The sequence below is a fragment of the Sceloporus occidentalis genome, unplaced genomic scaffold, assembly GCF_023333645.1.
Source record: "Sceloporus occidentalis isolate IW3139 unplaced genomic scaffold, rSceOcc1.0.p SCAF_30, whole genome shotgun sequence".
Classification (NCBI taxonomy): Eukaryota; Metazoa; Chordata; class Lepidosauria; order Squamata; family Phrynosomatidae; genus Sceloporus; species Sceloporus occidentalis.
Window position 1 is genome coordinate 11,988,782 of NW_028317010.1, and position 16,393 is coordinate 12,005,174.

The 16,393-nt window shown below is 41.6% G+C and overlaps 1 protein-coding gene across 1 annotated transcript; it reads right to left on the reverse strand.

The window, feature by feature from the left end:
- Positions 1–1,617: 1,617 nt before the first annotated feature.
- On the reverse strand, positions 1,618–3,605 carry LOC149299045 (forkhead box protein I2-B-like). The gene is made up of 2 exons (XM_089486838.1): positions 3,008–3,605; positions 1,618–2,111 (listed from the first exon to the last, which is right to left on the reverse strand). The coding sequence occupies exons 1-2, from the start codon at positions 3,603–3,605 to the stop codon at positions 1,618–1,620; spliced, it is 1,092 nt and encodes a 363-aa protein (XP_089342964.1).
- Positions 3,606–16,393: the final 12,788 nt, after the last annotated feature.

The window sequence follows — 16,393 nt, forward strand, 5'->3', positions numbered from 1 at the left end:
CACCCTCATTACGATGCCCCTAAGGGACCCTGTCTTAAGGTTTGTAATGGACCCCAAAATTTCTGATGGTGGTTCTAAATCAGCAAACGTTTTGAGATGTATGCCAACTCTTTTAGATACCAAATACAGTGAACGGACATAGCCCAAATAAAGAAAAAGATTCTACACTACTCTTGTCCTCAAAATACCATGGCCTGTCTGAACGTTACGCAAATAGCACTCTGGGTTCTCACAAGCCATGGTTTTTTAGTTTACAATTTGGGGGAAGCAGTAATTACACAGCTCCGCAGCAGGGATCCTGATTCATTTAGACGCTCAATTAAATAGTCTGCGTGAGGACAAAAGACCACCTTTTGTCTGTGCGCAAATAAAAGCATTTTTAATGTTCAAAGACAGATTGCGTGTAGAGACATTTGAACAATACAAAAATCTCAGTCTAACATGCATGTGGCACATAAAAGTTAATAAATATTTTGACACAAGTTGACATGTAGCATGTTAGATTAACAGTAAACTTATGCAGACGGTAACAATTCAACACACTTGACCTCCATCAAAAAATATTTAAACTGTTAAAATGATTAAAAAAAAAACAAAAAAACAAAAACACAAAAACAGCACAGTTCAAAATTGCATTTTAACAAGAAGGCCATCTCACAAGGTTTAGAAGAGGCACCTGTTGGTCAATGTAGCTATCCACAGTAAAGATATATGATCAGTTCTGGCACTCAAGGAGTTTAAAATTCAGGTGATGTGAAATGTGTATAATCAATAAGTAACCAAATTTGATGACAATATGTCTTACCAGAGTCTACCAGTGACACACTTTAGAATTCTACATACTAGGTAACTAGATTGTCTTATCACGGACATATATAAAATAACTTATTATGCAGTGTTGCAGCATACATCTTCTATTTATGACTCCAGCAAGAGCGTGTATGTAGCTCTGCTATATGACACTTGAAGTGTGTGTGTGTGTGTGTGTGTGGCATTATGCATGCATACACATACACACCATCATGGTATACTACTAAAAGGTAGTGCTTAGGCAAATCTTAAAATATGAACTATGCGCTTTTAGGTTTATTAGATTTGGCATCTAAAAATGCCTCCCCTCACAGTTTCAACAATCATATAGGGGGATAATCATATTCTTAAAAACAACATTTTGAAACAGGTCTAGATTAAAAACCGATCAGGTCTAGGTTAAGTGCACAGTGTTGTGCCCGTTTCCTATGTTGCTAGTTAGATGCTTAAATTTGATATTACGGGACATCATGCTTTAGAAAATGTGTCCCGCCGTCATCACATCAATAAAGTGATGTGTGTGATGCCATCTATATAAACAAGACTAAAAGTCATATTAAAGAAATCTTTTTAAAAAAACTGAATTATTCTAGCCACATTCGGTATCATGCATTGGAAAGAAAAAAAAAAACAAAAACGTACACACACAGACACTATTACTTGCATACCATTTTTAAAAATACTTGAGGTATACAGCTCCGTCTTCATTCTATCTAGTGCTTGAGTGACTGGAAATAGACCAGTTTGCATAGTCTAAATTAAGTGTAGATTAAGAAAAAAAACAATAGCTAAACCAAGTCTCTCGTTTCAAACTTGCCCAGGTCGATCATTCATTATAGGGCCAACATTAAGAGCATTCACAACAGAACAAAGGCTGTTCTGGTTTGATGGGTAATAATTTAAGAAGTGGCTTGGCGGAGAGACATTCTCGGCAATTTCGGAAGGCTCGCTCCTAGGCAGTCCAGAAAAATAAGCATAAGTGTCCCCAGAAGGTGCTTGGAACTGGCCGGACGTAACACCGTTTACAGAGGACATGAAGCTGCCCAGACATGGGGTGCTCTCCACATCAGTTCTACGGAACTTTGTTTCAGTCTCTGGAGCTGCACAGCTGATCTGCTCGTCCACTAAAGGCTTCACAAGGCAGGTCTTCCTAGCCAGCACACTAGCCTGATGCAACTTTTTAGGACTTTTAACTAGGACAGCGTTTTCATTCTTTGCCGTGCGCTTCCTTTTTCGTCTGAAGTTGCCATTATCAAACATTTTTTCACAGTTGGGGTCTAGAATCCAGTAATTGCCCTTACCTAGAAAATGAGAGAGGAGAATAAAAGTCTAAGCAAAGATACCTTTAAAAACAATGATGAATAGGAGGTTATATATACTGTGAAAAATACAACATTATAAACGTAAACACCACACAGACAACATTTAAAGGGGGTGGGCAGTGTTACTTAAAAGGCATTATGTGCACACCTGTTTTAAATGGACCAAAACATTTGCGATTTACTTATTTTTAGATAAGAAATGTGTGTGTATAAAAACCCTGATAATAAAAGTCGATATTGCCACAATGCCCCAGAGGAAATGGCATCTTCAGTAAAAGATCTTTGTCATATCATCTAAGTCTGAAAAAGCATCCTGAAAACAAATATATATATATATATATATATATATATATTATTTTTTTTTAGCGTAAATCTGAGAACCCTTAAAAAGGGAAATGCTGAACAAGAGAGACTTTATTATAGCAATGTATAAATGCCAGACAGCTTTATGCATTTAACATCAGCATAGAATAAGTAAATTGCTATATCTATCCATCTATATTAATAAAACTTTTTTTAAAAAAAATAAAAGTTAGCTTCAGGTTGTGCCCCTTTATATTTGAACATTGCACATCAAATATGCTCTATAGTTAAATTTAGTGGAATGATTCCCATCAAGCACCCCTCCTGTACATCTATGGATATTAGGAACAAGTTGTTTTTTTTCTGCTATATAAATAGAAATTTCCCCAATTACTCCAGAATATCAGGTAGAACTTTTCAGGGAGTAGTAAAAAAAAAAAAAAGGTACTTATATGCACTTAAAACTACCCAGACATTGAAAGTGTTAACAGGAACAAGCCCTAGGAAGGCAGGTCTACACACATCATACACACTCACAATCATGAACCAGACAGTAATGCAGAACCTGGTACCTGGGTCATCATCATCTCTTGGCATCTTCTTAAAGCAGTCGTTTAAAGACAAGTTGTGTCTAATTGAATTTTGCCAACCAGTTTGGGTCTTCTTGTAGAAAGGAAAAGTGTCAGTCACATAGGTGTAGATCTGGCTGAGGGTCAGCTTCTTCTCTGGGGTGCTTTGAATAGCCATAGCAATTAAAGCAGAATATGAGTAAGGAGGACGAGCAACCTTTACAAAGTCCTCCTTGGAAAGTTGTGTGATCCACCCAAAGTCACCTGAAGCTGTTGCTCCAGATAAATGCTTTTGGTTACCTCCATATCCTGGCTGCAGGTAGGGATGGCCACCTGTGCCATTGTAAAAATTCGCACCAGTATGGTAAGGTGATGATGAGTTAATGCAAGATCCATTATACCACCTATAGGGATTGTTGTTGGGGTTGGTGAACTCATAGTGGCTGTATCCCGAGTTATTTGTTGGCTTCTGAGAAGCATGCTGGTGCAGGATCTGAGGGTAGATTCCAAGATTCTCACAGAGAACTGCCATCTCCATTAAATCATGAGTATATGGATATCCTGGTGGAGGGTTAGGAACATGCTGCCCAAACGTGTTCATTACTACTCCTTGTGATTGCAGCCTGTTTGGAGGTTGGGGTAGGACACCTAGTGGCTAATATCGCTGGAGCTATTGGGTTGCATCGAAGTTATGACCGTATGGCACAGCCTGCAAGCAATTTCCAATCAAGCAACAAGTGACTCCAACCGTTTGTAATAATGAAGCGATCTCCACCCATAAAACGCCCACCCATCACAGCTCAAGGGCTTCTGCAGAGGACCACTGGGTATTTAAATAATAAAATACAAAAAGCCTCTCTTATATCACTGTGTATGATGTAGGAGAAACAGAAATCGCTCTGACAAAGTATCCACTTTACAATAAATTATTTTGTTAAAACAAGACATTTCAATTTACCAAATAATTTGTTTAAAAAATAATAATAATAATTTAAATGTATGTTAAACTGAAAAGTCTGTGTGTTTTTAAGAATGTGGTTCACTACCTTCTTTGTTACTTAAGATATTGACAAATATAACTCCTATCACGCTCACCCATGTGTGTGGGGATTATGGGAGTAGTAGTCCTAAAGAGATATTGTAAAAGCTGATTTACACTGTAAAAGAAGCAGTAAGCAGGTAAGAAATCGGAGCTGCGCCTAGTGGACCCCTGACTTTACCAGATTACATCAGCTGAGAACGAAACCATCTACAAAATTAATGTATACATATATTTTATTTTTTACCATGTATTTGTTATTTTAGAATCTGTCTTTTTTTCTTAGAACATAATATGTGCTTTATTTTTGCACTTTAATAACACTTTGAACATTTACTGCCTTGCATGTGGCTTCTCCGGTCTTTATAAATTGTATAGATGAGAAAGCAAGGCGGATAAATATGTGCTCCAAATTTTTTATAGCTTTTTTTCCTTCTATACATGCAATCATCATTTAAAAGTTGCATTTTGTGTTTACTCGCATTGTCTTTGGCTTATATTAAAATTAGTTTGATAACCTGAAACATTTAAATGTGACAAATGAGCAAATCGGGAAGGGGCAAATGCCTTTTCCCAGCACTGTATTACTTAAAACCAAGATGACTCCTTGAGTGATTTTGCTGTTAGTTTAATAGCATATACACTATACATGTCCTTATGAATTCAAAAACTGGTCTGCCATTCACGGAGATAAGCAGCTAAGTAGATCTGGTTCACGAGCTTTATTAAATTTAGGTGCAGGGTTCTCGGGATCTCGAGGTGGGCACTGCCGTTCCCTGCAGCCTACCTGGCGCCATCCCCAGCAACATCTCCATACAGTCTGTCCTTCTACTCTCCTTGCTTGGCGACCTGCCCAGAAGGAAACTGTTCCCACCATCACAAACACAAGGCCTTTGCTTCCCTCGCACTCACTGTATGAGTGCTTTGTTTAAAAATAAAAAAGTGCCACCCTGGTTCCTTGGAGTATACTTATACATAGCGACTTGTTTAAAGCCCCTCCATAACTTGTCTCTGTTTTTTTTTGCTTAGATTAGTAATTGTAGAGAACCATTGCACAGTTCATTGAAATATGTTGACACTACATAAACAATAATAATAAAATAGTAACCAAGAGATGTAAAGTTATGATTGTGTGAGACTTGTTTACTAAGTAGGTCACACCCCTACTACTACTTCCTAAGAATGAAGGCCCTAGATCACTAAGCCCTGGAATCAGCTTCAATGGGAGCTTCAACTTTTAAGTATTTACTCACTGTCTGATTTTTTCTTCTCTACCAACATGGGAAGGATAGTCCTTTTAACATTTTCTTCTTTACTTAATGTACAAACCGTGTGAAGGTGTCTAGCATTTTTAACTTTTATTAAATCAATTTTTTTTTTAATGTTTCTAGTGTTACATAAAAAGTCTATTTTCACCTCTCTCCACCAAATGTATCGGTTTGTCTTAGTCTGTCAATTCTTGTCTTGTCATATCCCTTGAATTTATGTATTGTATTAAGCGCTGCGTAAACTGTTGGCGCTATATAAATAAAGGATAATAATAATAATAATAATAATATTTGCTTTTAAAAAAAAACCCTTTATAGTACATACTTATCACAGTAGTACATAGCTAACACAGTTATTAGTGCAATACTTCTTGTTTTAGCAAATTGGTAGAAGCTCAGTGCATGATATATAATTTATCTAAAGCTGGTCGCTATCAGATGCAACTTGATAATCTTGAATTGACCTTTAGTGCTTTATATTAAGAGCATTTAAATTTGTTTTATATTGTGATATATCGCCACCTAGTGGAAAATGTGGTATTTTGTAATGCAATAAGCACATTTTTATTCTTTAACTCGGTACTCCTCAACCCTCTTCTTAAAGCCCACCTAACAGTTCAGGATTTATGTATAGTGTGCCCAAGGTGTTGCACAATTAAAGAACAACTAGGGTAAATGTTTGTTGTAAGGAGTAAAGAAAACTATAAACTATTACAATGTTTCAAACCAAATGTGTTTATTATTTTACAATTATCATGAGTTCCACTTAAATAAAATGAGTTATTTAGTATATTACACACATTAGCCTTAACAGATATGTCATTTTATTCTTTCTTCTGAAGGTTTCATTGTATAAAAAAACAACACAAGAAGCTTTTTTTTCAGGTTCTATGGTAACCACTTATCACTTATTTATCACATGGCAATAAAAAAAATATTTCCGGAAAGTGCTTGGGCATAGGTGTTTCCAATGGTGCATTTAGTGGCAAATTCAGCAGAGTAGGTGGAATAGTACCTTAAAGGAAGACCTCTGGTTCTTAGTTGATTTCATAAACGTGAATGGAAAAGTGTATTTTCAGCACTGAGATTTTTAAGTATTTTCTGGACAGGAAAGGGACAGAAATATAATCCCTTTAGTAAGTTGAAGAGCAACTGGAGAAAGCTTAACCAGATAATGAAGCTTTGGGTCACTGTGCGAGTGTAAATCAATTGACACCTCCACACCTCGAGGAAGCAGGTGAAGATACTTGCTAAGTGCTCTACCAAGCAATTTGAGCCACTCTTGAAGAAGGAAGGACATCTTTCACCATGGGAAGCATGCAAACAGCTCCTGTAGGAATATGTAACCTTATCTTTCTTTTGTCAACGTAATTGATGAAATGCCTGGTCAGAGTAAAGGGTTTACTTAACTAACATACTTGCTGCTTGAACATTTTCACCATTTAAAATAAATGTTCCATAACTTTGAGCCCATAGCTCCATGCAGACTTGGGATGTCTTATACATGTATGTGACACCATCTAGCCTGTGATTTCTTTAACTTGAGCGACTACACATTCCAAAATCTAAAACATTTGGTAGATATGTGGCCCCCCCCACTATATATATACGTATGGTTAAAACATTTTAGGATTGCTTCATCAGGTTATGTTCTAGAAGATACACAAACCCCCCACAAAGCATAACTGTGATATCTAGGTGAAAACGTTATCCTTGTTTTACTTTAAATATACTGTTCCACAAAAGCATTTTTGTTAAGGATATAATTGTGTAATTTCAATGTCGAGCACGCTAAGAAGACACACCTTGTTTTATTATTTTCCTTGTTTTATTGTTTAACCCCTTAATGACAAACAGGGGCGTAACTAGATGCCTCAGGGCCCGGGTGCGAGAATCTGTTAAGGGCCCCCCCACCCCCTCACCCCCCCAAAAAAACCATGATTTTTACCCAACAATTTTTTTTCAACTAATTCAACAAATTCAATTTACATATTGAATCATAATCAAAGAAAAAGGGGCGCATGTACAAAGGGCATAATCCAGGGGTGTCCAAGTTTTTTCTGCAGTTGGCCACTTCATCAGAATTGTATACGTGCGCGGGCCGCACTCATTTTTCACTGTGACAAAAAATATGGCCTTTAATAAAATATGCAGATTAAAAAAAAGTAAAATGACACAAAACCTTTACTCTTCCTCTCACTGATTTCTGGGCCTTGAAAGTTTTGCGACTACAAATTCAGGATTCCCTAGATTTATTTTAGGGATGAACTAAAATGAAAATTCTGGACCAAAACATTCAGGGTTCACTTAGCCAAAACTGAAAATGACCCCCACCTTTAAAAATAATAATAAAAACTCACATGTTTAATAAAAGTAGGTAACACGCAATTGGACAAAATTAGCAATATGACTTGGCATGATAGGAGTGTGATTGCTGTTAGCCTAGGCAACCAGTAAATGCTGGTACCTAGGCATGATGGGACTGTGCTCGCTGTGATTGCTGTTAGCAATCACACTCCTATCATGCCAAGTCAGCCAGTGCATGCTGGTACAGGGTGGCTGTAAGTGATGTGCAGACCCCATACTGCTGGCAGCATCACTACACAAGGGGGGCAGCTAGCTAGGTTTCAGCATGTACTGGCTGACTTGGCATGATAGGAGTGTGATTGCTAACAGTAGTCACAGTCCCATCATGCCTAGGTTCCAGCACTTACACATCCATCCAGTAAATGCTGGAACCTAGGCATGATGGGACTCTGATTGCTGTTAGCAATCACACTCCTATCATGCCAAGTCAGTCAATACACGCTGGTACAGGATGGCTGTAAGTGATGTGCAGACCCCATACTGCTGGCAGCATCAATACACAAGGGGGGCAGCTAGCCAGGTTTCAGCATGTACTGGCTGACTTGGCATGATAGGAGTGTGATTGCTAACAGCAATCACAGTCCCATCATGCCTAGGTTCCAGCACTTACACATCCATCCAGTAAATGCTGGAACCTAGGCATTATGGGACTGTGATTGCTGTTAGCAATCACACTCCTATCATGCCAAGTCAGCCAGTGCATGCTGGTACAGGGTGGCTGTAAGTGCAGACCCCATACTGCTGGCATTATCACTACACAAGGGGGGCAGCTGGCCAGGTTTCAGCATGTACTGGCTGACTTGGCATGATAGGAGTGTGATTGCTAACAGCAATCACAGTCCCATCATGCCTAGGTTCCAGCACTTACACATCCATGCTATCACACACACACACACACACACTCATAATCATTCATTCACAGATTCATTCCCTCAATCACACACACTCATTCAAACACCCTCCCCACCCCCTTACCTGTACTGCAGCTCCCTCGATGCCGCTCACAGACTTCAGCAGGGGGCGCGGCCTCCCTCTGCCTTCTCTGCTAAAGCACAGAGGAAGTAGGAAGTCACGTGAACTCCGCTTCCTCTGTGCTGTCCAGAAGACCCTCCCACAAGTAAGTAGCAGGGCTTGAGGTGCGGCTCGTGTAAGATCGGTTGCCCTGGCTGCCGATCTTACGCGGGCCGCACCTCGAGGTCTCGCGGGCCGCATTTGGCCTGCGGGCCGCATGTTGGACGCCCCTGCCTTATTTAAAAAAAAAAAAAAAAACGTAAAAAAGATTTCGGGCGGCCCCTTGGCTTGGGCCCCCCTGCCGCCGGGGCCCGGTCGCAGTCGCGACCCCTGCGACCCCGGTAGATCCGCCACTGATGACAAAGCACGTACATGTACGGGCTCAAAATGCATTGTTTTCAATAGGTTTAGGGACCGCCCATTGTCCTTAAGGGGTTAATTCCAAATTGCATTCCAAATCTTTAAGAAGCTTTTCCAGTTTCTATGACAAGTATTTCTTGAAAAAAGGAGGCAAAAGTTGACACGATAAAAGTATTATTTCTTGGATGCACTCTGGCATTCGGCAGGTTTCACATAAGCTTACAGGACACACATACCTTTTCTCTTTTCAGATGGAAGTCTAAGGCCCCTAAGGTTTGAACGCCTATGAGATTTTACATCTGTTTTTGTGTCTGGCCAATGAAAATTATCATTTTCGGCCCAAGACTATGTAATCTCTAACCAATAAAGCTGGATACATTTTCCTTATTGTAATTAATTGTTAGTTACATGGGTTTATTTGGTGAACTCTAAAATTTGAGAATCGGTCAACCATTGTTTTAATAATATGGACAATACAAAAACAATTAAAATATTTCAAAAACACCATTAAAGGTAAAAGATTGCCACTATTTTTCTTCTTTCTTTGGCTTTGGTTGATGTATTTCTCAAGTAAAAAACAGACAATTGTTACAAAGTTTATCAACTAAAGTCTAGTATAACTCAACATGTTTTTTTTAAACATGGTGAACGTTTGGACCATACCATTTTCATCTCAGAATGCATTTACTTGAGTTTCCCCTGACTGCTATAAGGGACTGGGCTGGAAAACAATACAGACACAGAAATACATTAAAAACATTTATTATAACAATGATAACATGACATAAATACATCATACAATTACATAATATAAAACACATTAAAAATTTACCAACTGTTTTAATTTTATTATGGGCGCTTTATCAGAGCAAAACAATATATTTCATACATTGAACGGATACATAAGTACATATTTATACCTTTTACATCCTTAAGTAGCAGCAGTAGCAGGTATTTGACATCATCATTAGAATGACAACATGAAGACATTGTAGCTGGTTATGAAATAGTTACAGACTGGGAACATTTATATTGATATCACAGGGTCTTATAAATGCCCCTCTATGCAATAGAAATGCCTGATTTACAAAATCCCACAAAAAAAATTAAAAGTGATTTCATGGAGCAGATCTCGTCAGCTTCTCTATTGCCAATTGCTTGGATATTTTTTTTTCATGCTGTGATTTAGAAAGCTTTTTAAACTGTATAATTATATTGCTTACTGAATCTGGCTATTATGGAGAGATAATGAAGACACCAGTAATGTTTATTTCCGCAAAGTGTGCAGTATATTAAAGAAATAAATTTAAGTTTTAGAAAGTACACAGAAAATGCAATTGCCGAATTGTGTATGAATTATAATTGGTCTTCTTAGCTTCATAATTCCTGCCTTATTAGGTTGTGATTTAATAGCTGTCCTATTAGTATGAATTAGAGTAATTATAAATTTTTTTTTTTATTTTTTTTTTAAACTTTTATTTTTGCCGCAAACAGGAGGTATGCAGTTGAAGTATACAAACATACGTATACAAAGATCAAAAAGAATAAAGATTACAAAATGATTCTAAAGCAGTCGTCAGTGGTACAATGGTAAATAAGACAAAGTAAGAGTATGACGAGGAGTACGAAGCGGAAGGGACGCCCGACACAGCACACAGCCAGGACAACAAACGATACATCGTGTACCAAAGTGTATAAGTCAAGATACATAAGTAAAACCTTACAATAATAATAAAATAAAATGAGAATAAAATAAAATCAACCTAAACCCGGCAGTCGACAAGTATCGGTGGAGGAAAAAATGCCAAATAAAGCCCATTCGGGGGTCATAGTAAGAGGCAGTTTCAACGATGTAGTGACAAAATCATGAATGGAAGCCCAGAAAACCTGAATTTGGGGACAGAGCCAGAGGCAGTGCATTAAGTCTGCGTCAGGATGGAGACATTTCGGGCAGTGGGAATCAGCCGCCATGTGCACCAGTTTCCATAGCTTTGGGGGAAGGTAGGCCCTATGTAACAATTTTAAAAACATTTCAGAATAGGATTTAGAGACTAATATCCTAGTAGCCCTAATAGTGGCGTCAACCAGGCAGTCTGTCGTAAGGTCTGGGAAGTCCAGCCGCCATTTAGCAAGGCCCTGAGTCACAGTCTCTAGATCAATCAACGGGCGAGTCAAACAGTATAGTCGGGAGACAGAGGTAGGACCAGTCTGCAAGAGTAGGGTCTGTTTATCTAGTCTATTGTTCTTGTCAGATGGAGAAAGGCAGGAGAGAATTTTAGAAGCGTAACTGGAGATTTGTAGGAAATGCAACCTATGAATAGGAATGGGGTAGAATTTAGTCAAAAGACCTTCGTAGGAAAGTAATGCCCCAGTACCATCAGTTAAGAAATGGGTCAGGAGCCTGCCCCCCTTAGCATACAAGTGGGAAAACAAAGCAGCAGCCCTGCCGTCATGGAAATCAGGATTGCGGAGGAAAGGCACGAACAAGGAGACATTCGGGCTAAGGCCTTGGGCCCTACGCACCAACCTCCAAGCCCTGGCAGGGGCAACAAGTAGTGGGTTGTCTCGTAAGGAAACCTGCCAGTCGGAAGGGGGCAGGTGGAGAAGAGAGGCAAGGTGAACGTCAGGTGTAAACTGTTGATCCAAGAGAGGCCAGGCGCAGCAAGGTGTTTGTAAAAGCCATTCAAGTGCTATTTTATAGTTAGCAGCAAGGCTATATCCCAGGGGGCTCTGAAGGTTAAGGCCACTGTGGGAAACAGGCTGTTGGAGTTTAAATAAAGAAATCCTATGTTTCTTATGTTGCCATAAAAAGTTACGGAGGAGTCTATCATGTGCGAGGAGGTCGCATTTTTTTATGATAAGCGGCAGCATTTGAAGGGGGTAGAGAAGACGAGGGAAGGTCACCATTTTGTATAAATGGCAACGACCCGTTAGGGAGAGCGGTAGTCGTCCCCAGGAGCGGAAATCGGTCGCCATGCGAGAGAGGAGTGGGGAAAAGTTTAAATCATAAAGAAGATGTAAATTTGCGGGAATCTGCAGACCTAAGTAAGTTATGGAGCGTGAGGAGGACCATTGGAAGGGGAAAGTATCACCCCAACCTAACTTAGCCTGGTCATAAATGGGCAAGGCCACCGTCTTATGCTGGTTAATTAGGAAACCGGAGGCCTCGTGAAATAATTGTAATAAAGTCAAAAGGTGGGGGATGGCCGATTTAGGATCGGATAGGAATAAAAGAAAATCGTCCGCAAAAACCGCTGATTTAAGTGCTACCCTGCCCACCTTGATACCTACAATAGATTGAGAGGCCTCCAGAAGACGTATCAAGGGTTCCACCGCCAGGTTGAAAAAAAGTGGGGATAAGGGGCAGCCTTGTCTAGTACCCCTACCTAGTGAAAAGAATCGGGAGTTAAGACCATTAACTGTCAGTTGTGCTACAGGGGACTCATATAGCGCCCTAAACAGGTTCAGGAATGGCATTCCGAAATGATGAAATTTGAGAAAACCAGTGAGGTATTGCCATGAGATCCTGTCAAACGCCTTATCGGCGTCGCAACTGATAATAATATTATGGAACTGACGGGCAAGTTTAGTGTGGTGAATGGCAGCTAAGACACGGCGGATGTTCTGCGTCGAGCGCCTCCCCCTCATAAAACCGGTTTGAGAGGGAGAGATTAGGTTAGGTAATATAGTTTGGAGTCTATTGGCCATTAGCTTAGAAAGAATCTTAAGATCTTGATTAGTAATTATACATTTTAACCACTTTTTTACCATTGGTATCAGTTGCATTATTCTTCTGTTTTCTTTTATGCAAAGCTATATGACTAAATGTATGTGGACCATTATACCTCCATGAGCTTGTTGGACATCCATAACCATGGGCATTAATATGGAGATACCCTCCCCACTCTTCTGGGCAGGCTTTCCACAGGATTTTGGATTGTGCCTGTAGGCATCTGGGCTTGCAATCAGCATTCCAACGTATCCCAAATTTTTTTAGCTCAGGGCTCTGTGCAGGTTGCTCTAAATCCTTCACGCCAAACTCTGCGGAGAACTCTTGCCTTTATAGACCTTGCTTTGTGCACAGGGGCACAGTAATGCTGGAACAGGAAAACTGGTGCCACAATGTTGGAAGTATACCATTGTCTAAAATGTATTTGTAGTTAACATTAGTCATGTGCAAATTGTAACGGCCGGGAATGGTCAGGATCAGTAACTGAGGATCCACAGTGCAGAACCCAGACACGAACCAGAACAGGCGTCTGGGACACGGGTATAGCAGTCCACAAACGAAGCCGAGGTCAAGGATTGGAGAAGTCAGGATAGCTGTGAGATGTAGCCGAGGTCAAAACCAGAACAAACAGGATAACTGAGAAGCACGAGCAGAGCCCAGAGAACAAGCAATGAATCTCTTTGACAGGCAGCCAGTGGACAGCTAAGGAGCCCTAAAATAGGCCCCAGGCAGATAACCCCGCCCCAAGCCAAGTGCACAAATAGATGGAGAAATGGCCTGCACATGCGTATACTGCCACAGGAGTAAATGGTCGGCTATCATTGGAGTGGCCTGCGCATGCGCAAGGTCCGACGGCATCTGCGGGAGGTTGCTGCAGCCGTAGCCATAGGTAAGGTGGTTACACCATCCCCCGCCACAAGGGCGCGCTCCGAGCGCCCAGGACCAGGCTTAGCAGGCCAACGTAAGTGAAAGTCACGGATCCTAGCCGGAGCGTGGATATTGGAAACGGGTTCCCAAGACCTCTCCTCTGGCCCGTAACCCTTCCAGTCCACCAGATATTGTAGTTGGCCCTTCCGAACGCGAGAATCTAGAATTCGACGCACCTCATACTCCTCCTGGCTCTGGAGCGCCACGGGCTTGGGGGCTCGAAATGGTTCTGAGAATCTATTGGCGACCGCAGGTTTGAGCTGGGATACATGAAACGAATCAGATATCTTCATGGTGATGGGTAGGTCCAGCTTGTAAGACACGTCATTGATCCTGGACCGAACCGTGTAGGGCCCAATGTATTTGGGACCCAAAGTCCTGGAATTCTGACGCAGGCGAAGATTCTTGGTGGAAAGCCAGACTTTATCGCCAGGCCGAAGAGACGGAGCTGGAGAGCGATGCAGATCAGCTGCCCTCTGTTGTTTCCGTTTGGCAGCAGCGAGAAGCTGTCGCGTAGATTGCCATCTTTGAACAATGTCTCGTGCCGAAGAGTCAGCCGCAGGTAAGTTGGACGGCGTCAGAGCAGAGGGCCAGATATAAGGATTAAACCCGTATGCCACAAAGAACGGAGAGTTCTTTAGAGATTCGTGGAACGAATTATTATAGGAGAACTCCGCCAAATGCAGCAAGTGGGACCAATCGGAGTGATCTTCGGATACGTAGGAGCGGAGGTAGTGCTTGAGGACTTGGTTGGTCCTCTCGGTCTGACCATTGGATTGCGGATGATATGCAGATGAGAGGTGTATAGCTATGCCGAGATGTTTGCACAGGATCTTCCAAAAACGAGAGACGAATTGAGGACCGCGGTCCGAGATGATTCGTTGCGGCACACCGTGGAGGCGAACAATATCCCGCAGAAAAATGGTGGAGAGTTCTTTGGCAGAGGGTAACTTGGGTAAAGCGGTAAAGTGAGCCATCTTGGAGAATAAGTCGACCACCACTAAGATTGTAGTGTTACCGTCGGATCTTGGCAGGTCTGTGATAAAGTCCATTGCTATGTGGCTCCACGGTCTATTGGGAACAGGCAGGGGACACAGCAACCCGGACTTTTTGGAACGTGGGATTTTGTGGCGGGCGCAGACCAAACAAGCCTGAATGAAGTCTTTAACGTCCTTGTGCATGCCGGGCCACCAATAAGTCCGTTGCAGGAGGAACAGGGTGTTGCGGATACCACGATGTCCTGCGACGGGAGAAGCGTGGAACTGAGCGAGTAAAGGTCTGATGAACCGAGGCTGGACGAACAGGCGTTGACTAGGTACTCGAAGGGACATGGGTCGTGGGTATTGAGAACCGGCGATCAGTCGGGTTAGATCGGCGTTGATGGTCCCTATGATGAGATCTCTGGGGATGATAGGTTCGTTGGTGGTTCCAACATTGGAGTCCTCAAACTGGCGGGAGAGGGCGTCTGCTTTTACATTCTTTGACCCAGGACGATACGTGATTCTGAAGTTAAAGCGGGTAAAGAATAATGCCCACCGAGCTTGTCTTGGGTTGAGGCGTTTAGCATTCTCGAGGTACATGAGGTTCTTATGGTCGGTGTAGACCACAATAGGAGTTTCTGAACCCTCCAAGAGGTGACGCCACTCTTCAAATGCCAATTTGATGGCTAACAACTCTCTGTTACCAATGTCATAATTACGCTCTGCGGGAGTAAAACGTCTGGAAAAATAGGCGCAGGGATGAATCTTATTGGAAGATGGATGTCTCTGTGACAGCACAGCCCCTACGCCCAATTCAGAAGCATCCACTTCTAAGATAAATGGTTTGGTCGGATCCGGACGCTTCAGAATAGGTGCGGATGCAAAAGCGGCTTTGAGACATCGGAAAGCTGCAAGGGCTTCCGGAGACCAAGTCCGAGGATCTGAGCCTTTCTTAGTTAGGGCGGTGATGGGTGCAATGATGTGAGAGAAATTTCTAATAAATCGTCTGTAGTAGTTGGCGAAACCAACAAAGCGCTGGATCCCCTTTAGATCAGTAGGAAGGGGCCATTGAGTCACAGCGGCCAGCTTATTGGGATCCATCTCCAGATGACCCTCAGAGATGATATAGCCCAAAAAGGAGGTACGTGATCGCTCAAATTCGCATTTCTCTGCCTTGGCGAATAAGTTGTTCTCCCTGAGCCGTTGGAGCACTGATCGGACCTGTGCGCGGTGGTCCTGCAGAGTCTTGGAATAGATCAAAATGTCGTCGAGATAAACGATTACATGAGACAGCAGCATATCACGAAATATGTCATTAACAAAACTCTGGAATACGGCAGGTGCATTGCATAACCCAAATGGCATCACGAGGTACTCATAGTGACCATACCGGGTATTGAATGCAGTCATCCATTCGTCTCCCTGGCGAATCCGGATTAAATTGTAGGCCCCGCGGAGATCTAGTTTAGTGAAAATGGTTGCATCCTTGAGTTGGTCGTACAATTCAGTGATCAGGGGTATAGGATATTTGTTCTTTATGGTAATGCTATTCAACCCCCTATAATCGATGCACGGACGGAGGGAGCCGTCTTTCTTCTTAACAAAGAAGAATCCTGCGCCAGCTGGAGAGCTAGATGACCGGATGAAGCCCTTCTGGAGATTCTCCTCAATGTATTGAGCAAGAGCGCGGTTCTCTGGTTCGGACAA

Coding starts and splice junctions, on each gene's coding strand:
- LOC149299045 (XM_089486838.1), bottom strand. CDS start 3,605: ATGAACACGTTTGGGCAGCATGTTCCTAACCCTCCACCAGGATATCCA. Junction 2,112..3,007: donor AAGAGATGATGATGACCCAG/GTACCAGGTTCT, acceptor CTCATTTTCTAG/GTAAGGGCAATTACTGGATT.